This window comes from Ambystoma mexicanum, chromosome 6q (assembly GCF_040938575.1).
Source record: "Ambystoma mexicanum isolate Mex_15411 chromosome 6q, UKY_AmexF1_1, whole genome shotgun sequence".
Taxonomy (NCBI): Eukaryota; Metazoa; Chordata; class Amphibia; order Caudata; family Ambystomatidae; genus Ambystoma; species Ambystoma mexicanum.
Genome location: NC_090937.1, coordinates 1404337852 through 1404363343, shown reverse-complemented (window position 1 = coordinate 1404363343; position 25492 = coordinate 1404337852). Strand labels below are relative to the sequence as shown.

The following is a 25492-nucleotide window of genomic DNA, read 5'->3' as shown; positions in this document are numbered from 1 at the left end:
AGAAGCAAGCCTTTCACAGGCCAAAGGTGTGCTCAACACACGCCATAGTCCGGACATGTGCACAGATGTATGTCACTCCTCTTGTGCCTGGGGATTCCTAAGAGGAGTCATTATCCACGGAATCTGCGGGTATCCAAAGTCGCATGCAAGGGGAAGAAACATAGATGTAAATCATGGTGGTCTGTGGATCCGTTGACTGTAACAGCAGCATTTCGAGAGTGTCTGTGCATGCATGTCCCATGTGTTGTCGCACACATATTTCAGATTCTTTTCCTTGCATGTGGAGTCAACTACTCAGGTGATGTGTTCAGTCTGTCATGGTACATCATAAACACAGCTCACGGCCAACACTCATTGCTTTCAAGGTCGAGAATTAACAGGGCAGCATGCCTTGGTGTGTGCGTGAGCATTTCTCTGTTACATGGTTCCTGATGGGAGTCTGGGTTACATGTGCAGGACGTCTGTGTGGATTCCATGATGGATTCATATACATGGTGACCTGAGTACATGCCATGTCAAAGCCATTGGCATGTCCCTCAGTTGCAGTTTAGCAGAACGTCATTCCATATATTGTTGTGTTATTCAGACTTTTACATAAAGGACACCCCAGGGGCTTGCACCAATGGTGACTTGGGGTGGGAAGGCTATTCAGTATTAGAATTTTTTGGAGCAATTAATCTTCTTGTGTATTGTTGTACTGTGTGGTGTTACTTTGAATGGATGGCAACCGTGGTCATTGGTTGTGTTATGAACTGTCATCCAAGTCCTTTTTCTCTGGCTCTTGGAGCACCCCCAGGACATACTTTGGACACCCCCATTTGGTCCGGTCCACCCGTTGGCAGCCCATGCATGTTGTGGGATGTATGATGCTGCATTCTTGTACCTGTAGTCCAGTGTGTTTGGCTGGCCTGTTGGGGAAGCATGGCTTGTACATCTATGGCTGCATCGGGAGTCATGTCCTACTCCTGTGGGTTGCAGCCTGTCATGTGTGGAGTGTACAGGGGGGTGCTGCATGAATAGGGGCTTGTCGGGGCATGCAATCTCTGTGTGGGGTCCCCCCATTGCATCTCACTTGTATAGCAAGTTTTGTTTGATGGAACATGTACTCAGCCAATATCCAGATCCGTTGGTCTCTGTGCCCCTTCATGTATGCCAGTAGCGTGCTGTTTCACAGGACCATGGCATCATGGGTTAATCTTGGGAAGTGGACACAGCAGTGGGTGATGGTGAGGTCGGCATCACGGGTGACCTGGACATTGAGCAAATGGCACTGCTTCCGGTTCCTGCAGACAGTACAGGGCTGCTACCACATTGGGCATGTGTACCTAAATGACTGACACCACATAGGTTGGATATTCAAGATGCAGGCATTTATTAAAGGTAAGTGGTGTAAGGTATGGCTGCAGCCACCCCCATAAAGCCATCTCTTACACTGTCACTAAGAAATTCTACGAACTGATCCATAACAAATTTGGAATGTTGTCGGGTTCCAAACTCCTGACAGAACAAAGGAACAAGACAGGGAAGGATAAAGAGGGAGACGGGAGTTGTGGGACACAGAACGTGCAGAATAAAGAATGAGAAAGTACATGGGAAAATACATCATAACATGTGCCATGGTGTAAAATCTTGCCTTTGTGGCATTCACCTGTGCCAGGGTGGTAGGAAGTGAAATGCGCCGTCCCACATAGCACAGGAGTGTTTCTCTGTTTGACACAGCACTTTAGTGAAAGCAGGCTGCGAGATGCCATGCAGTTGGCTCAGTGTGCTGGCACGTGCCGTGGCAAGAAAGTGCAGGACCGACAGCAGATTTACCAGCAGTGGTATGGCTGTCCTGATGGCAATCCTGCTCCCTATGTTGTCCTGGGTCTGGTTCAGCAGATCTGCAATAGTCTCTCTGTTTAGGCGGTATGGGGTGAGGATCTGGCTGTCAGTGTGGGTTCACTGCGAGTCCTTTACCCGGGGTATGGGCTCATGCCTTGCGTGGCGTCTCCTCCTCATTTTCCTCCTATCCTCTGCCTCATGTTCCCTGTGGTGGTCCTCCAGCCCCTGCAGCTCTATGTTGGCCTGGAGCAGCTGCATGTGAATGCTGACTGTGCAGAACATAAGGGCTTTTCCCTGCCATCTCCCCGGGGATCATCTTCTCAGATGACCTGGGGACGGACATCGCTGTTGGATCCAGACCCTGTGGGTGGAAAAACAAGGGAAGATCACCTGGGTAGAGAAGGAGCCGGAAGGTGAGATGCGGTATCCCAGCGGGACAGAAGGCAAGAAGGACGAAGTCCCTGTGACCTTCATGGGCCATCTGCATTTAGGACCCATTCCTCCCCACAACCTTTCCTTAAGATAGGGGTAGTCCAAAACCCCAGAATACCTAAGGAGGCGAAAACCAACACCCAGGGATTACTATTAATAGTGGTAATAGGAATATACCAGACCTTTCTTTTGTTAAGTCCCGACAGATCCCCACATTAAGCAACAAGACGTCTGCTCCCCTGTTTTTCATTATACCCGAAAATATTCTCCATCGACTTCCAGGAGACATTGTCAATCTTATTCTAACTCCCCCTCCCCAATTCCAACAAACACTGAGAAGAAGAGGTGACTGAGAGCCATGAAGATTACATCAAAAGAACACTTTGAGAAACAGAGGAAAAACTATTTACAATCACCACTAGGTTGTCCCACTAATAAGTTCAGGCAGAGTCAGTTAGGGCTGGACAACTACTCCCACCTGACTCCAATTGACTTTCCCACCAAGTATCAAAGGTGGAGCCAGAAAGCACACACTGAGCGAGCTGGAGATGCTGGAAGGATCGTGAAGACCAGGAGGAGAAAGCAGCATCTGAGAGAACCCTTGAGAGCCAGGAGAAGGACACGCTGCGAAGACACTGAGCCTGTATGTAAAAGGGAGGCTGCAGTGTTGCGAGGGAGCCTTGTCTCCAAGGAGCTAAACCAGGGAAAGCTGGAGTTTGCTGGCAGTATCCAAGCCAGGGCTCGTCCCCTGGGTGAGCTAATGAACCACAGGCATCTGAGGGGCAGGTGGTGAGACTCTGACCTCAGTTTCATCCCATTAAAAAACCCTTGCTACCAAGATTGCCAAAAGGGAGCTAGCAAAGTGGGAGCAAAACAGGATTGACGCATTGTGGTACTTGGATGTTTGAAATTTGGGGAAGATGAAAATTGGAGACATTTTGAGAAGCTGAGCGAGAATGGGTGCTTGAAGGGACAGCTCTTCGAGGCTGAAGCGAGCCAGGATGTGGGAGTCTGTTAAACAGTAGGTGAGAGTCGGATGTCAGTTTTAAACAAAACACCTTTATTCATGTTACAATTATACTCTTCTGTATAATGAAAAAGGAAATTAAATGCAATGTTCAGCTGGAAGCGGTGTGAAGATCTTTTTACAGGTAGCCCGGCATCCTGCTTAGATATTGGTTCGAGAGTAAGGGCCTCCTCGCTCTCAGGTCCTCAGAGTTCTAGTACGGCCAGTGAAATCCTGCGGTGTCCTCAATCCACTCCTCACAGCTCTCCGACTCTGGTTGCTTGGAAAACAGAACAACCATGTTTCACTCAATGCAGTTTTTAAACCTCCCTCTGCTCCTCGCTTCCAAACATCAGGTGTTTCCAATCCCCTCACTCGCCTCTGTTGGAACCCCTCCCTTCTCTCGTCCCCGTTCTGCAGCTCCTTCCCCGACACCCGCCATGCCCCTTGCTTGCTCAGTTTCTCCTGCCAACCCGGCGCCCCTGCATCTCCGGAGGGGCTACAATCCTGTACATAAGGTAGGTGCTGTCGGTCATTTATTTTAGCAAAACGTCTCTTTAGGTACTTCAGGCTTCATGGCCTGCGCCCTGCTGTAACGTGGGAACTCTGGGACTCGTAGTCAACTATTTCAGCTGTTCTATCATATCTAGAACTACTGAAAGGGAGGTGTTGCTCACCTGGCTATGTACTCCTGCATGTTTTGCTGCAATGGGAAGGGGGTTTTTAACCATCTCGGACGTGGCAATCATTGTTGAAGTATAGTGCTGATCCTTCTCTGTTGAACTTTGGTTATTCCTGTGTCTGTTCAGAGGGTTCAATCGCGGCTGGGTTAGTCCCGACTGGGTCTGTTGGGGCTGTTTGTTCAGCTGTTTTTGGTTGCTCTTCCCGCTGGGTGTCCTGGTTCCCGCCGGGTCCATCCTCACAGAGTTGGAAGGCCAGCGGGCTGATTAGCAACGGAGAGGATCGAGAGAAAGCCAGGCAAGATTTCCAAGGTTTTAGGAAGCCGTGAGTGTTTGAAAGGCAGAGCTGAGTGAGCAGAGGAAAGAAACCTTCAAGGTACCAGGAAATGGCCCACGACCCTCCTGGGTGAACGGTGGAGTTTGGGAGGAGCAGAAGGCGGCATTGTTAACAGCCTTGAGCTGCGAAAGAAAGATGTAAGACATTAACTTAACATGACCAGTGAGTTATCGGAGCACAACAAAAGCCTGGTTGATGTTAAAGGGAAAGTGAATGTGATTTGAAAGGTGAAGATTGCGTGTGTGCTGATAAAACGCGAGTGAAGAGAGCCATTGTTAGAAGAAGTGGATACAGAGTAGCAGAGTGGTCCTGCGAGAGGAATACACACATTTGAAAGTCTCTGTGAAATCTTATGAACTTTTGAAAGATAAAACAAGAGGAGATCAAAGGAAAGCAAGTTAAATAAGAGGAAAATTAAATATGTGAAATGTGAAACATGCCAAGAGGGCAAAAGTAAAACACGCCAAAGGGGTAAAAGTAAAATTTCAAGAACTTTGGAAAAGGACAAGAAGGCAAGTGAGAGTATAAGAACTACAAGAACCAAGAGGCATTGGTGCGGCAAGAGAAGTTTGTTTATTGAAGGAATATGGAAAGAGAGGTCGAAGCGGTCATGCAGATGTTTATGTAAATTCCTTGCCGTTTTGAAAGTCTTCGACAGCGAAGGAGATCTAAGATAAAACGTGGGGAAGGAAACCCCCAAGAAGATCAAGACAGGCTTGAGCACGGCAGAGGGAAGCCTGTGCAGAACTGTAAGAGCATATGAACTGAGTATTGATGACAAGGCACGTGAAGCCTAAGGAAGTGATTGAACCACCAGAGATTGAGAGCCTAAGATTGAACTGTGCCACTAAGCCAAAGTGTGTAAGAAACTGTGCCATCCACCTATCCTTTGTTTATTAAGAATCTCTCTAGACCTTGTGGGGTTGAACCTGGGGAAGGGGGCTGGTGCTGAAGCCATTCTGACATTTCTTTTTGACACACTATTTTCCTTTTTGTATCCCCTCATCACATTTGTTGTCTTGAGAAGGAGAGCAAGGTTAGGTTTTTTAGTATAGGCCTTTTTATTTGGATCAGACTGACTTGGGCGTGTTTGTTATTATTTAATGGTCGAGGCTACTCCCATTTTAGAGTTAGGGCCAGTTAGGAATTCGACCAACCCAACTAAAACTTTGAATAAAGGTTTTCAAAACGTGTATCCATTGTCTGTCTACTACTTGATACCATGTCTTCCTCACATGACTGAGACCAGTGGTAGCATGGTGGTGTAGGGAAGCATGCTTGGGAAAGATGTGGCCCTTTTGTTCTCTTCCTATGTGCATTAGGCACACCTGGGTGTATTGGGTGCACCTGTGGACTTGTTTCCATCACCTGCATGCATTTACCATCTGCTTTCAGGTGTAGGCTTCTCCGCCTTGATTTTGCTGGTATTACTGGCAAGAAATGGTAGTGTTACCGCCATTTCCAACTTGTAATCGGCCGGTAACACCATTGTGCTGGTAATACCAGCGCTGGTTGTTCTGCTGTTGGATATTCTGTTTCCGGTATTATTGGCACTGGTATTTCCAGAGCTGTAAATACCGGTGCTGGAAATACCGGCAACATTATTTCTTCCAATCCATACTTTTTCCTGGAACGCCAAAAGTGCTGGTAACTGGATTTACCACCACTTTTACTGTTTACAAGGGAACTCATGATGAACCTAATAAAATTACTTTCTTGGCTATTCCACCTGTCTGTTCCGATCTGCCTCCCTTCCCTGTTCCCGATCTGAGGAGAATTCACATCCATCAGCCAAAATGGTGAGCTTCACCGTAGATCAGATCCGGGCCATCATGGACAAGAAGGTTTACATGTGTAACATGTCGGTAATTGAGCCTGTAGATCATCGCAAATCCACTTTCACAGACTCCCTGGTCAACAAAGCTAGGATCATTGCCTCTGCAGGGCTGGGGAGACTTCTTTCACTGATACAAGAACGGATGAGCAACTGTGATGCATTACCATCAAAGCAACTGCCATTTATTTGTTTTATGCCCTATCTAAGCATGACTTGGCTTTCATTAAGCAGAGTAAAGCTAGTACTGGCTTTCTCATCAATCTGATCGACTCCCACGTTGACATTTCCTCAGAAGTAATGGCTGTTCTCAGTGCCACAGATAGTGCTCTGGTGGTTGTTGATTGTGTATCTGGAGTTTGTGTGCAAACTGAAAACAGTGCTACATCAGGCCATTGCAGAAAGAATGTGCCCAGTATTGATGATGAGAGAGGGAGTCAGGCCCCATGGGCAACATCATGATTAATCCAGTCCTCAGTACCATTGGCTTTGGTTCTAGTCTGCATGGATGGTCTTTCACCTTGAAACTGTTTGTAGCTAAGTGTGATGGGCTCCAGAACGAGCTAAGAAAGTAGAAGACCTGATGAAAAAGCAATGGGGTAACAGCTTTTTTGATCCTGCAAGTGGCAAGTTCAGCAAGACTACCAGTCCTGATGGAAAGAAGGTACCAGGGACCTTCTGTCAGCTGATCCTCCACCCAATCTTCAAGATATTTGATGCAATCATGAACTTCAAGAAAGCTGAGACTGCTAACCTGCTAGAGAAACTGGACATCAAGCTTGACAGTGACGATAATCAGAAGGAAGTCAAACAGCTGCTTACGCTGTAATGAGGTGGTGGTTGCCAGCTGGGGATGCCCTACTTCAAATGATCACTGGTCACTTGCCTTCCCCTGTTATTGTGCAGAAGTATCGTTGTACGAGGGACTGCCTGACAGTGAGGCTGCAATTGGCATAAAGCGCGTTGATATCCAAAACGCCCCCTGATGATAAACATCTAAAAAATGGTCCCCACAACTGACAAGGGCTACTTCTATGCTTTTAGGGGTGCGGGGGAGTTGTTCTATGGTGTGATTTCAACTGGCTTGAAGGTTAGAATCATAGGACAAAACTATACTCCTGGCAAGAAGGAGGAGTTGTACCTGAAGCCTATTTAGAGAACCATTCTCATGATCGGACGTTATGTAGAGCCCTTTAAAGATGTGCCTTGTGTTAACCTCATGGGACTGTTTGGTGTTGTTCAGTTCCTGGTGAAAGCTGGTACCTTCACCACCTTCAACATGTCCACAACCTGAGAGTAATGAAGTTCAGCGTGAGTCCTTTGGTGGGTGTGGCTGTTGTAAGGAAGCATGGTATCAACAGTTAGACAGACACAAGTGACCACAGTTCAAGGGTGTTTATTGAACTTGCACAATGGTGTGATAAACGCCTATCTAAATATACAGATGGCAGCAAGCTACTACCATCAAATAATAATAATGCAGTCCTAGTGGAGTCTTGTCAAAATAAAAGGGCCTATACTAAAAAAAAACTATTGCCAATCCTTACCACTAATTTACAAATAATGTGGGGTAATGTTCATGAAAAAGAACGAAGTGTTCACAAAATATGTCAGGATGCTAGGGCCCTTGGCCTCTCTTACCCACATATTCAACATGAGGCATGGCGGGTCTTTCGAGCAAAGCACACACACTGGTTTCTGCAGAAATAGGATACAGGTCCATTTTCCCAGTTCAGGACCTTCTGTGTTCAAGTCTCTTTACTTCTCGCAAGTCTCTTGATGCAGAGGGCCTGCTGTACAACAAACATGCAAACGTTCTCGTCAGTATTCAATTTGGGTGTTCACTCTGGATCCCCCTCTTCCGGGTTCAGATCCTTTTCTTTTGTTCTATTAGTCTCCCTCAGCCGGGCTCAGACCAATTGTGATGTACATTAAACTGTTGAAGTCTTTCGATTGTGCACAGAGTTTAGATTGACCCGTTGCATGATGACTTCGATCTCAATATGTCTTTCTCTCACACTCTGCATCAGTTGGATACCTAACAGACTTTCAAATGAGCATCCACGTGGCGCCGGACCACTCTGTGTATGGTATCTTTTCTTGGCCTCCCAATGTTCAATTACAAAGTTAAACTATTTCCTTTTGGCTTCCAATTATATTCATGTTTCTCATCCCAAACACCTCACACACTGTTCTCTTCATACAACGTTGCTGCTTGCAACCTTGGTTCAAAACACAAGCTGGTTTGGTATCGGTCTCTCCGACTCACCAGCTGACTTGTCTTTTCTGGCGGCGCTTTGTTGTAGGAGCCAAGGTCAATACCATGGCGGCAATCGCTCCTCCCTGCCTTGGTTATCAACGTGGGAGAGCCCGGGTACCTCCGACACGCTTTGCAGGTTTGATCAGCCTTAGTACGTGGTCTTCGGTTTCTTACTTTCCAAGGTTCACAAAAGTAAGTCTTTACAGGTCAATGGTGCTTCTCTCCTTGCAATCCTCTCTGGTCTCGCCGTATTTCTCCTTGTGTTAAACTGCCATCATGGAACTGCTGTTTCCTTGTGTGCTTTGCCTCGCTCAGTGTGCTTTTGTGCTCTGCCTTTTATCGGTACGGGGGAAGTGTGATGGAAGTCAGGTGTGTGTAATGATCTGTAATTGCCGGACCTTGCCTGATCATGGTGTTGGGGCATGTCAGGTATACGGCTCTGGTGTTAGTCCGTTGTCGCTCATGGTGAAATGTCTGTGAGAAAGTGTTTGTCGGTAATGGGGGAGGGGAGGTTGAGTTCTTAGGTAAAAGGTTTGTCTTCAGAATCCTTGCCATGAAAGTCTTCTAACAGCTATACACCATGTCAGGCACTCAGACCTCTATGCAACAATATCCTGTGGGGAGGTGATTTCATTGGTATTCTGACAAAATACTGTAAACTGTGTGATGACTGAAAAATATTGCCTGATGAAGTGCATCAATTTCTCTTAAACTGTGAATCCATTCACTTTGAATTATTCTGGTCTCTGTGCTTCTTAGCCAGTTCATCACCAAAAGACTAGAAAGCTGACTTCCTTTAGAGACTTGCTGAGATTGGGAAGTAAGGCACTTGAGGTTTTCCAAAGTGCAATTAAGCTTCTCGCTAAGCACATCTGGCAAAGGATAAAGCAAAAGAGCCTGCAAAAGTGCAGAAAAATACCTTGTCGAAAGAGTGGGCACCATACTGAAGTGTGCCTTGTAGAGTTTCACTTCAGAATGATTTTGTTACACATTGGGCCTCATTACGACCCAGGCGGTCCGGAAATAACGGTGGCGGTAAACCCGCCGCCACCGTTGTTTCCGGACCGCCTGAGTCCGACCCCTGCAGGCGGGAGGTGATGTTCCCGCCAGGGCTGACCTGGCGGGTTTAACACCTCCCGCATGCAGGCGGACGAGGAAACACCGGCAGCATTACGAGATGCTGCCGGTGTTTCCATGATCCCCATTTCCATTGAGTCCCATAGGACTCATTGGGAATGGGGATTTACACCATTCCGCCTCCGTGATTCCCGGAAAACCGGGGTTGTAATGCCCCGGTAATTCCGGGAATCACGGAGGCGGAATGGTAATACGAGTCCGGCGGTAACCAGGCGGCTTAACCGCCTCGGTTACCGCCGGACTCGTAATGAGGCCCATTGACTTAATTGCGAAGACTTGATGCCTGATAGGTGGAGGGGAGATGCATTGAGTTTTTCCATTTACAGCCTAGTGGCATGCTGTTTCATTTGATACTCTAAAAATGTTTAATAGCATAAGGCCCGTTTTTCGAACATCAACAATTATCAACAACCAACCCTGCCTCCAGATGCTTTCTATTAGAAGAAACATTTGAGATCAGTACTTTTCGTTGGATTTTTGGGCACACAAGTTCTTCCTGAAAGGAGCTCTGTTTTATATGGTTACTTTTCATCTGTTTGCGGGTTCTCCGGAAAGAAGTAGTGGATATATGTTCTTCCCTAGGTGGGTGTGTGCTTTCATGTTCAATACCACAAACACCTTTAGTACCATCTCCAGGGGTTGAACGGTGAGTGGCCTGCAATTTCCTTAAGTCAATGACCTCCAAAGCAAAGCTCCTGTTTCTAGTTCAAAAGGAAGTGCTGGCTCCTTGTCTAATTGTGGCTCCAAATTCCTGCTCTTCTTTTCTGGGCTACTTCACAGAAATTCATAGGCTACAAAATAGAGCCATTTTTACCCATGCTTTGCAAAAATATAGTAAATACTGGTAACTTCCAGCAGTTTTCATCTGACTTGCAATCAGTGGTTTATTTTAAATGCATATTTACTGGGATAATGCACCATAATCAGCAGTGGCATTAACTAAATCTGATATGAAAATGAGCAAAGATTGGTTGAGATGAGTGGCAGAAGGATCCAGATACGTTTCTGTAAAGACTCGAGGGGGGTATATGTCTCTCAGTTGGGACAGAGACACAGAGAACCCCAGCCAAGGTTCTCTATATGATGGCTATGGACTAGCAACCAAGGCTTAAACTCTCAGGGGGTAATGCACGCTGGTTCTTAAGTACCATGGCCACATGAAGGATTGTCCACACACTGTTAGGTGATAACACAGCTTCTTTATACAATATAAGGTTCAGTAAAATATATACATATGAATAATAACACTTTGCACAGTTCTATTAAAATATTGGCAAATATATCTGTGCGTGGCACCACACAATACTTCAGATTCACTTTAAAATGCACCCATTGCTGGCAGTTTAAAATGCCTGGCAATCATAAGCAAGGTGTAACTGCATAGATTAAGGAAGAAAGGCAGATTAGTTTCAGAGCATAGGCAGTATACTTTAGTGAGATTCAAATAGCTGTGTGAGCCGCCCCCCTATCCAGGCTACCTTTTATTTATTTATTTATTGTTTGCTTGTTCGGCGCTTATACAGCAAGTAAAATACTGTTTCAAAGTGCCCATAGGGCGAAGGGAGGGAACAAGGAAGTGAAACACGCTACAAAACACAATATCTAAGAGCAGTGGGAGGAAAAAGGAAAAAGGACAAACCTACTATGCCCTGTGAGTATTCAGAATGTGCAAGTGCAGCAAGGAAGAGGGCAGGGTACTTGTGGAGTCAGAGTTCATGGGTGAGGCACAGATTATTTTTTTTATTTTTTTTTTTAAATCTCTTATTAGTATGTCATTAAATTAAATCACAGAATAATCAAATACAGAAAGGAATAGTGAACCAGAGAATTATTAAATTAAAGAACATATCAATAAACAAACAGCATAATCAAAAGATCCCTCCGACAAACTAAGAACATTTTCATTTTTGTAAACAATAAAAGAGCAAAATACAACAGTCAATAAAAACATTTAACAAAGAACATACACACAAGCACCAACAACACACAGACACCAAACCAAATCCCCCAAAAAGTATAATAGTGAGAAAAAAAATTATCTTTCCCCTCTTCTTTTCCCCTTCCCTATCTCTTTTCCGTTCCTCTTCCTTTTCCCACTACACCATTTCTACCCACTCCTCATACTAATCCGCAGCCTATATAGTCAATCATACAAGGCATTGAATAGACCCCAAAACAGATTGTACACCTCTTCCTTGTCTTTCACTCTAAATGAGAACTTTTCAAAATTCGATAAGGTGCGCAAATCAACTAACCAATCTTCAACTGTAGGCTTCTTCCTAGTTTTCCAAACTCGAAGGATCAGTCTTATGGCCACCAATAAAGCCTTATTTATCCAACCCCTATATTTCAAAGAACGCCTACACCTACCTCGATGTAGAAATAAGATAATGTTCCTACCCGATCTCTGTAAAGCTACATCCAAAATTAAATCAATTCTATCAATCACATCAGTCCAGAAAGTCTGAACTCTAGAGCAATCCCATAGAAGATGCAGAAGGGTACCAACATCATTTCCACATACCCAACATAATTATCAGTTTGTAACCCCAGTTTATACATTTTAACTGGTGTCCAGTACACTTTACCCACCACCTTATGTCTAATCAGACGCAAGTTCAAATCCGTACCCACATTGGCACTTACCCTAAGAATATCCTTCCATTCCCTGTCCGTAAAATACATATTTAGATCATCCGACCACACCATTCTCAATTTATCCCACGCCGCAACATGTTTATCTTCCAATTGCATAAAGGTCATAAATGTACACACAGAATATTCCTGTCCTGTAAGCAATTGACACAGTGCGGGTTTGATTCCCAATGAATCGCCAATCATCCTTTTCCTAAGATAGATCAGGGAGCGCAGGTCTTCATATTTTTGTCTTTCTGTTTCATGCAACCCATATTTCCTCTGTATGTCCCCAAATGCCAAAAGATCATCACCATCCAATATATCACATATTGTCAAAACCCCCTTCCGAACCCAATTTTGCCAAATCAAACATCTATCGTTTAATTGTAAAACCTCATTGTGCCAAAGAGAAGCATCTTCACTAAAACCATATGACTGGCTATTCTCTCCAAACCGCCCCTGCAAGGTTTGCCTGGTTACCACTATAGACTTCAACTTTAATCTATTAATCGACATATTGCCCATTGTATAAAAGCTATTTAAAAGATACGGATTGCAAACCCCTCTCTCCATCCGTAGCCATATAGCACCTGCGAAGTCATCATTCGTATAATAAGTACCCTTCTTGAGCAGGAACGCCTTACAGTACTTATATAAGTCAGGATATCCAAAACCTCCTTCATCCACACTTTGCATCAGCATAAATCTAGGGATCTGCGGCTTCTTACCCAACCCCCACAAGAAACATTGAAAAATCTTTTCAATTTGCATAATCTATTTTTTGGAAATCAATAACGGAATCGACTGGATTATATATAACACTTTTGGTAATAAAATCATCTTTATCGCATTTATCTTCGCCCATAATGATAAATGAAGCCTTTCCCATAGTCCTATTGGATATATAATTTTATCCACTAGTTTATCAATATTATATTGCTTAATTTTCCATAAATTACCAATGATATACACACCAAGATATTTAACATACTCAGGGGACTATTTGCATTTCCATACCTTCAAAATATCCTTACTACACTCATTAGACAACGGGAATATCTCAGTCTTATCCCAGTTTGTTTTATGGCCCGAAATCTCACCCACTTCTTCAAACATCCGTTTCAGAACCAATCCACATTGTTCAGGATTAGACAACAGGACCAGCATATCATCTGCATAAGACAATACTTTAACTTCCACACCTCCAACACACAAACCTTTAATTTCTCCACATTGCTTTATATAAGCCGCGAAAGGCTCAAGTGCTAAATCAAACAAAAAAGGTGATAAAGGGCACCCTTGCCTCGTGCCCTTGGATAAAGAGAAAGACTCAGATGCTAAACCATTTATAGTCACCCTTGTTTTAACCTCATAATGAATACACTTAATCATTGTCATAAAGGTTGGTCCAAATACCATTTTTAATAAAGTGCATTCCAAAAACCTCCAATTAACTCGATCAAACGCTTTCTCCGCATCAAAAAACCCAATTATCCCTTTCGATTTTTTTATTATGATGTATTCCAATGACATCTAAAACAGTCCTGATATTATCATATCCATATCTGCCCGGGATAAAAGCCACTTGAGACGGGCGTGGCTTGGAGCGCCATCGATGTGGCTGCTCCCCTGAGGCCCGCCGTGCGAAGCCCGCCGCTTCTGGGCCCCTAATGCGGCTCCACACCTCGATACCGGAGCCCAGCTGATCCCAAGGACGTCGGAGGACCTGGGGCCCATGCGGGCTGAGGCGGGGACCGTGACGCCCGACGGGGACGGAGTTTTCCGCTCCGGCTCCCCGAGCCTTCCTCAGCGACGACTCCCCAAGATGGCGGCCGTGCTCGTCTCTCGGCCCAGGAGGGCGGGGAGAGCTTCCTGAAGCCGCATCCAGACGCGGCTCAGCTCCTCGAGCGCCCGGGGCGCAGCGGAGCTACACCAGACCCCCGGATTTCTCCTCCGGTGGTCTCCCCGAAGCGACCCTGGCGCTGCTGCGCCGCCCGCGGGGGGCCCCCGCTTCCCGCACTACCAGTCCAAACCTGCACGCGACTGCCTGACGAGGGACGGCACGGACGGTGCCCATCAGGTAGGGGCTGCTGGGGGTGAGGACCCGGGTGGGGGGCTGGCCTCCCACCCCTTCGAGGCCACACGGGGGAAGCCCTCCGGACCTGCCACAGCGCCTCCGGCGGGCTCCTGCCTCCGCCCCTCGCTGCCCAGGACCCGGAGATCCGGACCCCATACGCCGCACTCCTGGGGCGCCCCGGCCCATACCATCATCTGGGGCCACCGCTCAGGCCCGAGACCTGGAGGTCCCCTCCCACTACCATCCCCACCAGGGGATCCAAGCCTGGGTCCACGGAGGAGGAGCGGTCTAAGCCGGGCCACGTTGAGTGACCCACAGCTGCAAGCCCGGAGAAGAGCCTGATCAACGCTGCCCGCCTGGCGCCCCGGCCCGGGGCCCTCTCTGACACCCCCCAAAACGCCTAGGCTAACCCCCGGGCCTGGCCGCATTTCCATCCCGGGCTACCCCTGACTCCGGAGGGGTAGCCCCCTTTGGCCTCAGAAGCGACCCGACTGCGTATCTCCTGGGGCGCCCCGGCCCACTGCATCACCCGCTCTGCTCTCTCTGGCCTAGTCCCAAGTGGGCGCACATCAATCTATCTGCCCACCGGAACCTACGCCCCACACATTGGCCCACCACCAAGATTTGGAGAGCTCACCCCCTTATCTGAAGCCACTGTGCACCGGCCAAGCTTGGAACCAGCATTCCCTTTCCTCAATCAAGAGCCTTGACGCCCATCCACAGGGTGGGCCTTCCAAACCATCTCCCCACCCACGATTCGCCAACATGTCGAGACAGTCGAAAGCTATTAAAAACGTGGACATTGCTACCATGCTCACCGCTCCTGACAGGGGAAAGAAACCGGACTCAGTTACTCCCACCCCAATGATCTCCCAGGAGGTGGGTGACACCCCAGCTACCAGAGGTGATCTACTGGCGTTTATGGCAGACATCAAAGCCGAGTTTCGGTCCTGCATGTCGGAACTCACCTCCAAATTGGAACAAACGGACCACAGGGTGACCGAAGTGGAGCAAAGACTGAGTGAGATCGAGGACCGCTCCCAAGACCAAACAGCTGCCATGGGAGATATTCAGCAAACAGTAAGAGCCCTCCAAGACAGGTGCGAAATCCTCGAATACAAACAAGAGGACCTGGAAAACAGAGCTCGTCGGAATAACCTCCGAATCCGGGGAGTTCCGTCCTCAGTCCCCGACCAAAATCTTGCAGGCTACATAGGAGACCTCTTCCAAATCCTCCTCCCACAACTAGATAAATCCCAACTGCTGCTGGATCGGACTCACAGACTGCGTCCGCGTCGGGGAGTAGACTCCGACCAGTCCCCGGATGTCATAACGAGAGTTCACTATTTCTCCACAAAAGAAGCTATCTCCGCTATCAGTCGGTCCGGAGATGATCTCTCCTTTCAGGGTCACCCTCTTCAAATTTATCAGGATCTCTCCCTCTCAACCCTTCAGAAAAGAAGGGCTCTCCGACCTTTAACCCTCTTCCTCCAAGAGCGTAAAGTCAAATACAGATGGCTCTTCCCCACAGCACTGCAATTTTCTTATAATGGCTCCCTCCGGAGAATATCCCATTTAGAAGATGCCGCTAAAATCATGCAGACATCCTCCTCCCCGGAGGGAACTACCGCCCCAGACTTGGAAGCCTCGGGGAGCCCTACGTCGGCCCTCCCTCCCCAGCCCGGGCGTCCTCCATGGTCCAAGGCCTCCCGAAACAGGAGAAGATAACCCGAGTTCGAGCGGCCCTAGATGTCCTCCGCTCCTCCGGCGTCCCGGACGCCCAACGCCCTTTCAGCTAAATTCAGAAACAGTAACTCCGGCCCAACACAGTCCTACGTTCGCCCGGCGCGGCGGGCTTCCTTCACGGCCTATGCCCCCCTCCAAGGTCCGCTTCATCTTAGAGTCCTTGGATGCAAACGTTACTTTGCCAGACACAATTGGCCCTGTTGGCCTGGGGTGGGGTTACACCCACAATGTTTCCCACCCCGCTAGTTAAAAAGTTGGCCTCCCGTTGGGGGCCTCTGTTAAAACTGCAAGTGCGGTACAGATCACCTCTACACCCTCTTCACGATGGCAGCTAATGGACAACCTGGAGTCCCCCCTCCATCCCCCAAGCAAGGAACCTCTGGCTCCCCGATCCCGGAACACCAGACGCTGAGATGCCTTTCCTGGAATGTTAACGGACTCAACTCTCCCCCCAAGCGCAAATCGATTCTCCAGAAGCTACAAGATGAGGAGGCCGGTGTGGTGTTCCTCCAAGAGACTCATCTCCTCCCGGCAGACTTTGGCCGGCTCCGATCTAGCATGTATCCACGCCAGTTCTTCGCCTCAGGGAACTCCAAAAAGGGGGGCACAGCAATTATGTTTCGGAAAGACCTGCGCCCCCAGATCTTGGACTCCATGATGTGCCCGGAGGGCCGCTTCGTGGCCATCAAGTGCCTCCTGCTGGGGGACCTCTACACCTTGGTATCGGCATATGCACCCAACTCGGGACAGGCAACTTTCTATGATTCCCTGGGCTCCTCCCTCTCAAGCTTTGCGGAAGGCCAGACAATAATCGGAGGGGACTTCAATGGGGTTCCAGACCCCACTAAGGACAAATCCAACCCCCCTGCTCTTGGCGAGTTCGGTCAGGCCCTCAGTCTGCTGCGGCTCTTCAGAACCCTGGAGGTGGTGGATACATGGCGGGTGCTTCACCCCACCGATAAAGACTACTCTTTCTTCTCGGGCGTTCACCGAACTTATTCCAGAATCGACCTCCTTCTATCTTCCCCCCAAACTCTCGCCCTCGCTAATGAGGTGTCGATAGGCCAGCGAATTCTATCGGACCATGCTCCGATAATAATGGAACTAAGCATTCAGAACACCCACGCCAAGGCGACACGCAGATGGGCGCTCTATGACCCAATCCTCAATGATATGTCAATCAGAGACAATATAACCACCACCATCAAGAACTTCTTTGAGGAGAACCCAGCCGCAGACACCTCCCTAGCCAATAACTGGGATACAATGAAAGCTGTAGTTAGGGGATCCTTGATAGCCCAAGGCGTAGCTTACCATCGAAACCGGAAACAAGTCCGTCTATCCCTGGAGGAGGACTTGCGAGCAGCTGAGGAAGCCCAGAAAAAGAGTGGCTGGTCTCCCAAGACACAGAGAGCGCTTCGCTCGGCCAGGAAGAAACTGGAGGCCCACTATGCAGAACACACTGCGCAACTTTTGGCGAAGACCAAACAATTTTACTATGCCAAAAGCAACAAGGCCAACAAGTTGCTGGTGGCCAAGCTAGCTAAAACAAGACGGACCAACACAATTATAGGGCTCCGGGACCCACAGGGGGTGATACATCACTCAGAACAGACGAAACTACAACTAGCTTCGGACCACTTAACCCAGGTCATGACAGCACCCCCCCCGAGATCGGTCAAAGCAGGAGGCATACCTGCGGAACGCAGCCCTGACGCGTCTCCCGGACTCCACACGAGAGCAGTTGGAAGCCCCAATAACAGATGAAGAAGTTGACGGAGCCATCAAGGCCCTCAAATCACGGATTCTCCCCGAGGTTCTATAAGATATTTAAGCTCCAGCTTATCCCCCACATGGTGGCCCTTTTCAACTCTTTCCAGGTCTCGGGATCTGTAACCCCCACAATGCAAGAGTCGGTGACGGTCCTCCTTCCTAAGCCGGGGAAAGACCCGAGAGATCCGGCGTCATACAGACCTATCGCCTTACTGAATATCGACGCCAACTTGTACTCGAAGATTTTGGCCAACCGCCTGGCACTTATCCTCCCAGAAATAATCCACCCCGACCAAACAGGCTTCATTCTTCACCGAGCAGCAGGGGACAACATCCGGCGGACTCTGAACCTAGTGAACATCGCCCACCGCGACTCCCAAGGCCTTGCCTTAATGGCCCTGGACGCAACCAAAGCCTTTGACAGAGTCGATTGGTCCTATCTGGAATGCACCCTGGAAGCATTTGGGTTCGGCCCCACAGCCCGAGCCATGATCCTGGCGAACTACAAGCAGCCTAAAACCATCCTCAGGATCAATGGCGCCCACTCAGCCCCGATACCTCTGTCTTGTGGGACAAGGCAGGGCTGCCCGCTGTCACCCCTACTCTTCGCCCTCACAATGGAGCCCTTCGCCCAGAAGATCAGGCGGAATGAATCCATTAAGGGACTTCAGGTGGGCCCGTCCCACCACAAAATCGCTCTTTACGCGGACGATGTACTATTGACACTCACGGAAGCCAGTACCTCAGCGAAACACGCCCTGGCCGAAATAAAGGAATTGGGGGAGGTCACCGGCTTTACTGTCAACTTCGCCAAATCAGTGGCCCTAGGAATCGGCCTCCGCCCAGAGGAAAAAGAGGCGTTAACGGGTCTGTGCCCGATTGAATGGCGGGACCACTCGATCCCCTACCTAGGAGTTCTCATCCCAGCAAACCCAAAGGAGACCTATCAGGCGAACTTTCCCAAACTGATCAAGGAGCTGGAGGGAGACCTGAAGCGCTGGACCACGCAAGAGATCTCACTAATGGGCCGGATCACAGCTGTCAAAATGAACCTGCTCCCTAGGTTCCTCTATGCCTGCTCATCTCTATCGGTGCCCTTCCCGACCCAGACCCTCCACGACTTACAGAGGAAGATATCGAAATTCATATGGAAAGGCAAAAAGGCCAGGATCCCCCACAAGACCCTGATTGGTAACGCCAGGCTGGGAGGCCTGGGGGTCCCGGACCTGCAGGCCTATAGGGCAGCGGCGCAACTGTCACACCTACACGCCTGGCAGTCGAGCACAGCCCGCCCCAGATGGGTGGAACTGGAGCAAGCCCAGCTCCCGCTCCCCCTCCGGTTCCTCCCTCACATCCAACCCTCTCTCAGGGCGCGCTGGAAGGACATCCTACTGACAACGAAGCAGACCCTAAGCTCCTGGGACTGGGCTCTAAAGCAGAAAGGAATCCCGAGGGGCCGAGGCCCCCTTTCGCCGATCTTTCATAATCCCGACTTCTCCCCGGGATCCCTCCCCCGCAACTTCCAGAATTGGATAGACGGGGGCCTTGAAACCCTGGGGCAGATGTACTCCGAAAACAGACCCCGGACCTTCGAACAGTGCAAGGAGACTTTTCGGCTTCGAGAGAGGGACAGGTTCACATACTCCAGCTCCGCCACTGGTGTTCACACCCCCAGACCCTCCAGGCGGCAACTCGCCCCTCGACTCCACTGGAGCTAACCCTCGCGGATCTGCCGGCTAGAGGAAGAACTTCAGCCATATATAGATGCTTCTCGGGGGACTTTCTGGCGGCAAAAACTCGATCCATGGCTCAGTGGGAGGCGGACCTAGGCCATCCGTTCGATGACCAAACTTGGGTAGACATATGGTCCCGCACCCACTCCTCCTCCACCTGCGTCACCAACAAAGAATGTGCATACAAACTCACCCTGCGCTGGTATTACCCCCCTCTCAGACTCCACCACATGAATCCACAAGTGGACCCCGCCTGCTGGAGAGGCTGCAGTCAACCAGGCTCTTACTTTCACATGTGGTGGACATGCCCCAAGATCCAGCAATTCTGGACCAGGTGTCTCTCAACCATTAAACAAGTCACCGGCTCCGCCCTCCCACTGGACCCTGAGACAATTCTACTGGGGATCCCGGTCCCCGGAATCTACCCCCGCTCGGGCAACAGGGCTAAGCTCCTCACACAATGCCTCTTGGCGGGCAAGACAGTTCTGGCCCGTTTCTGGAAGTCGCAAGACGGCCCCTGCCTAGCCCACTGGTGGGGAAAATTGTGGGACATTTTAATAGCGGAAAAGGTCACCGCTGCGAGAGCGGGGACTCTGCACCGCTTCCAGAATGTATGGGCTCCAGTGCTGGACTATGATCAGCGATTTCCTGCAATGACGTTCAAGCCAATCAACGCCCGTTGGGCCCTGGGGGACCTGGAGAGTACGCACCAGGCGGGGGTGATAGACTGAATCTCTGGCCCGGGAAAACCGGAATGATGGGGGGAAAGGGACACAAAGCCAGAATCTTTTCTTTGCAATGTTATACTGCCACCCGATACTGTTTGTAACCTATACTGCCTTGCTATAAATAAACATATTTAAAAAAAAAAAAAAGCCACTTGAGACTCATCCACTAGATCACCCATATTAACCGTAAGCCTATTTGCCCAAATTATTGTAAATATCTTGAAATCCACATTCAACAACGAAATAGGTCTATAATTACTGCACTTCCTGTGATCTCGATCAGGTTTAGGAATGACAGTAATCATTGCATCTGTCATTGAATCGCACACCCTTCCTGACTTTAAAAACTCATTAAAGAGGACACATAAAATAGGCGATATTTGCTCAACAAATTTTTTATAAAATTCCGAAATAATCCCATCCGGCCCTGGCGATTTTCCGTCCTTCAATTGCAATATTGCAGCAGTAACCTCAGCCACATCAATCGCAGACTCTAGAATCAATTTTTTGTCATCTCTAAGTCTTAAAAGGTGAACTTTATCAAAAAAAGACTGCAAGTCTGTTTCAGAAGGATGTAATTGTTCCTTATACAACTCTTTATAAAACAATCTAAACTCTTCACAAATATCTTCACTCCTATGAAATACCTCACCTCTATCATTTTCAATAGATGGAATATACTTGTCCACCATCAGACCATTAAGTTTATTTGCCAGAAGTCCACCATTTTTATCCCCAAATTCCCAAAAGCGCTGCTTCGTATAAAATATACTCTTCCCTGCTTGTGAATGCAAAAGCATCTTTAACTCCTCTTCTACAGATGAAATGCAATGATTCTTGAGTGCAACACATCCAGAGCCACGTTAGGTGTAAGTGTAAACCTCTGGGCGGACAGTGTGCCAATCCAAGTGGTGAGGGTAGACAGGAGCTGGGCCGATTGGGTGTGGGAGGTCAGGGGCCCAGAGGATGCATAAAGGCCCTGGACACCAGTCACAGCAACTGTGGGATTAGCAGCGGAGAATGGAAGGGAAGGAGGAGGTAAAGGGGAAAGTCTTAAGGAATTTAAGAAAGTCCTGCTCAAGGCGCAGAGGTAGGGGGAGGCTGTTCCATAGGAGGAAGCCAGCTGAGGAAAGGAAACAACCACCTACACTCTGTTTAGCAAAGCGCTTTACACACAGAGTTTGTGCCAAAGGAATGTAGTGGTCCAGAGAGAGAGCATTTAGTAAGTTAAAGTTGAAGAGAGTGTGGTTTCTGTGCCCAGACAGCATTGTGGATGATGCAGAGGGATTTGAATTTAATCTGTGCAGCAACCGGGAGCCAGTGAAGACTTTTTAGGGCAGGAGAGATGCGGTCCTTGGGCTTAAGGCCAAGGATAAGTCTTGGTGCCCTATTTTGGATTAGCCGGAGAGGTCGCAGAGTGGAAGAAGGCAGATTCAGAAGGAGGCTGTTACAGTAGTCCAGTCTAGAGAGAACCAGAACCTGTAATGGTAAAGTTAGGGAGTACCTTATCTTGTCTTTTACAGCCCAGTCTAAAAATGTTCATTAATGCTCTGCTTTACTTTTACAGGTTCTACCACCCCAATGTACCCGAGATGCCACAGGAGAACAGTATCCAAGATGACTCGGGTGACCCCTGGATGACTCCTGAGGCTGGAAAAAGTTCTTCCTCATCACAGTACCTTTGTTGTCTTAGCAGGCAAAGCGGCAGAGTTTCTTGGCTTTACTCAACGGGACCCTTCAAGGATGGACCCCCTTTGCAGGAAGGAGTCACTGGGATGCCGTGTCCAAGAAGAAAAAAAAGGGAACCAAACACTCTCAGAAGGGCAGCATTTTCGATCTTTGCAGTGGTCTCCGTTGGTCGACGATTTCTTTGACTGTAGTAGTCCTAGGAAGGTGAAACTTGCTGTGCACCCCAAAATGGCTTGGCAGGTAAAGATAAGTCCCTTGAGGACCTTGGATGACTTTCGGCAGTGACAGGTGCAGTGTCTGAATTAGGGGTCGTGTTTCAGGATTTCATGGTTCAAAACCTTTCGATCTTCAGTGCTGCAGCCGTAGCACAGACCTCTGGATGGTTTCTGGTGAACTGGACTCGACCACTGGATTGGGCAACGGACCCTCGTGAAGTCTGGACCCTCGGGACATCTTCATTGGATTCTGGTGGCGGGGAACCCACTGGTGCACCTTCCTATTCACACAGCGAACTGGACATTTCTTCAGCCTGAAAAAGTGGTCAGATGTCATGTCAGGGATGTCCCTTGAAGGATTCTTTGATCAGGTGGAACTTTCACAGCACTGGCTGTCAAGCAGCACTGTGTAAGGTTACCCTCTCTTCTGGGCGGTAGACAGCAATCTGGCTTCCAGCGGTCAGAAACACTCATCCAGACCTGGGCGACACAACTGGACTTCTTCGACTCAAGATGTCCAAGCCCTCCAAGACCCCTTCTTTGGACGGCAGGCACACAGGACTGGCTTTCAGGGTACTTCTGATGAAGAGCAGCAGGTTGCATGATGATCCCTCATAGCTCGGGGAGAGGTCTCCTATCCAGGTCCTTTCTTGGATCTGTCCTTGGGTCAACTTAGCAGTTTTCAGATTGCTTGAAGAGATGCAGCCACAGACTTCTTCCTCCAACTGGACCCAGAATACTTGCTTTGGTTTCAACTTCAGTTTCAGTTTCTAGACGAGAACAAATTGGTCAGTGCGGAGTCACTTCATATACACATTCGTCAGGCTCAGTCAGCAATCATTCACAAGTGCATTCATGCAGGCAGCCAGCCAGCCAATCAGGCTCACTGGCATTCAAGCCATTCACTCCACCCAGACACCCATAATGCAGAATGTCGATTGGAGTAAGCACCCAGCCTTTCAGAACACTACACTGCATTCACTCCAGTTTGTCAGGGCAGTCCTAGGTATTGTGTCACACATACTAAAACCAGACACCCATAACATAGAATGTGAGTTGACCTCCATTCATACAGGTGTCACCCCAAGGGTGTACCCACAACACACAGTCCATGGGAAGGCTCCAGCCAGTCTTACTGTAGGCAGCCCCAGAGCCATATATGGTTCTTCCACCCAACAGCAAGTCAGGGGGAAGGGACAGAGTCAGGGCTTCCCAGGAAGGCAACAGAAACCAAGAGGCTACAGTGGCCATCTTTCCTTTCTAAAGGAACCCATTGATTCCCATGGCAGGGCCTGGGTGTCCCAACAATGGAGAGCACTCAGAGCCACTGCCAAGTCACACATAAGGGGTGCACGGGTGTATCCCCACTCATGGGTGCCATAAGGGTATCCCATTGATGTTGTTCACCAAAAGGAAAAATGAAGAGCTGCATTGCCAGAGGTCCAGACTGGACCTCAGAGGCATAAAGCATATGGATAACACACACAGACAAGTGGTAGTAAGAGGCCCTGTCCCTCCAAAAGGCATTTCCGGCATCACAGTTCCCACCGCATACTCCTTTTTATAGCACCATGACCATGCAAAGTTCCTGGATACTTTTTTGGCTCCCCCAATACACCTCTGGATAGTCTTTCCGAGATTACAAGAAAAATAGTCATAACCTGCAGTCTGAAGGTGTGCAATTCATTTTTTCAAAGGCAATTTGTGATTGCAGACCATACATGTAATATAAAATGGTTACTAATTAAAGACTTTCATATTTCACCAACTATTTCGGCAGCTCTACTTTGGCTGACCTTCCAAAAACAAACCAATTTACCATTTGAACAGTGCCCCTGGCTGTGGCAGGCCAGTTTTAGGTGGCAGTTACTGAACTTGCATTCTAGATTCTCTTGAATTGGAGCCGGACACTTTGGTCACACCTTTATCCTGGTACCATTATACCACGTTATATTCCCATTGGGTTTACTAGCGCTGCCGCCCCAATGCTTTGATCCCACCTTCCTTGTAATAGAATCGAGTTTTATCTCACTTCTGGCATGGTTAGTTTTTTGCTGATCATCCCCTTAAGAAGCTCTACAAGCGCTCTACACAACTAAATGAATGTATCTTAAATGCCAACACAAAGCTGGTGTTTATCTAAGCAGGAACTACATTCAAAATCTGTGCAGAGAGGAAATGCCTTTAATTGTTCATGATTGCATTGATTGTGTTTATTAAAATGCAGACCTTAGACAGGGTATGGAGTTCACTGTATATTTATATGTATGTATCGGATTTATAAAGTGCAAACCTAGCTGGGAAACAAAAGAAGGCTGTCCAATGTGGACTGAACTAGCAGGTTACAATTAAGGAATTAAGGGGCATCAGAGATATAGAGATAGGAGAGCCTGGGAGGGGAGTAACTCCAGAGGAGAAGAATTGGGGTTGAGTGGAGTGATCATGACTATGACTACATGTTCTCTGAAGAGTAGGGTCTTCAGCCTTTCCTGAAGTGTAGTAAGGATGGGGCAAATCTCAAGTTTTATTTAAATGTGTTTGTACCGTAGATACAGTTCTGTATTTAAAACATTAGTTTTTAAGCACCTTTTTCTTGTCTCTTTTGCTAGCTGGCTTTTGAAACTTTGACTCCTGGTTCCCGGCTGCAGTGGATCCCATCTGTTTTCTATGATGAATCTTGCTGAGTCATCACTGATCCCCAGCCTAAAGTCTCCTCCAATGTGTCTAGGCAAAGACAGCCACTATGTGATCCTGACCCCGGGGGTGGTATTCTGAGGGTGGATCACTTGGGAGGAGATGGTTGTAAGGGGAGAGTGGTGACTCCACAAGGAGAGAATCAATATACTTCTCTTTATTGTGAAGAAGATCCATTAATTCCAGGCGTTTTGATGGCTTTCTGCCATTATGCAAAACAATCTGATTCTGAGAAAATGAGAAACACTCTGTCTAAACAAAAACCCATCAGTCTTCATATAAATATGGTGTACATGTGAATCATCTGATGTTTATGGTAACTGTAATGTTGGCACAACTATTCAAACATGTGATTTAAAATACATTAAGTACTCTTTGGACTCGAAAGTCCCAGAAATCCAGAAGTACTTTGACGAGGAAGAGGTGCAAGGAGTTCATGTGGAAGAAATGTGACATTGAAAACATTGTGCAGTATAGTTGTCAACAAGCTAATCAGCTGTGCAGGACTTTTAAATGTCCAAACCATCTGCAGCTGGGGCGACAGACAAGGACAGGAGCTGTGGAAGGGTTGAGTGTATTCTAGTCAGACATCCTGTCCCTGCCAGCCAGCAGGACAAGAGCCCAAAAGACTGTGCCTCCTGTTCGATACTTTGTGAGGTCAGGTAACAAATCTCTCCAGCAGGAATCCAA

At 48.1% G+C, this 25492-nt stretch overlaps 1 protein-coding gene and 1 pseudogene across 4 annotated transcripts in view; both read left to right on the top strand.

The window, feature by feature from the left end:
- The window catches only part of GRK4 (G protein-coupled receptor kinase 4), a 1171195-nt gene that overhangs the window by 820748 nt on the left and 324955 nt on the right, over window positions 1–25492 (top strand). Inside the window, exon 13 of one of the 4 annotated variants that reach the window (XM_069632060.1) lies at window positions 21772–24693. The exons of the other annotated variants lie outside the window; for them this stretch is intronic. Coding sequence (XP_069488161.1) covers window positions 21772–21825 — 54 coding nt within the window. The 3' untranslated portion in view covers window positions 21826–24693. Of the gene's footprint in view, window positions 1–21771; window positions 24694–25492 lie in introns of those variants that run through there. 4 annotated transcript variants of the gene reach the window in all.
- LOC138515699 (elongation factor 2-like) lies at window positions 6076–7478 on the top strand (annotated as a pseudogene).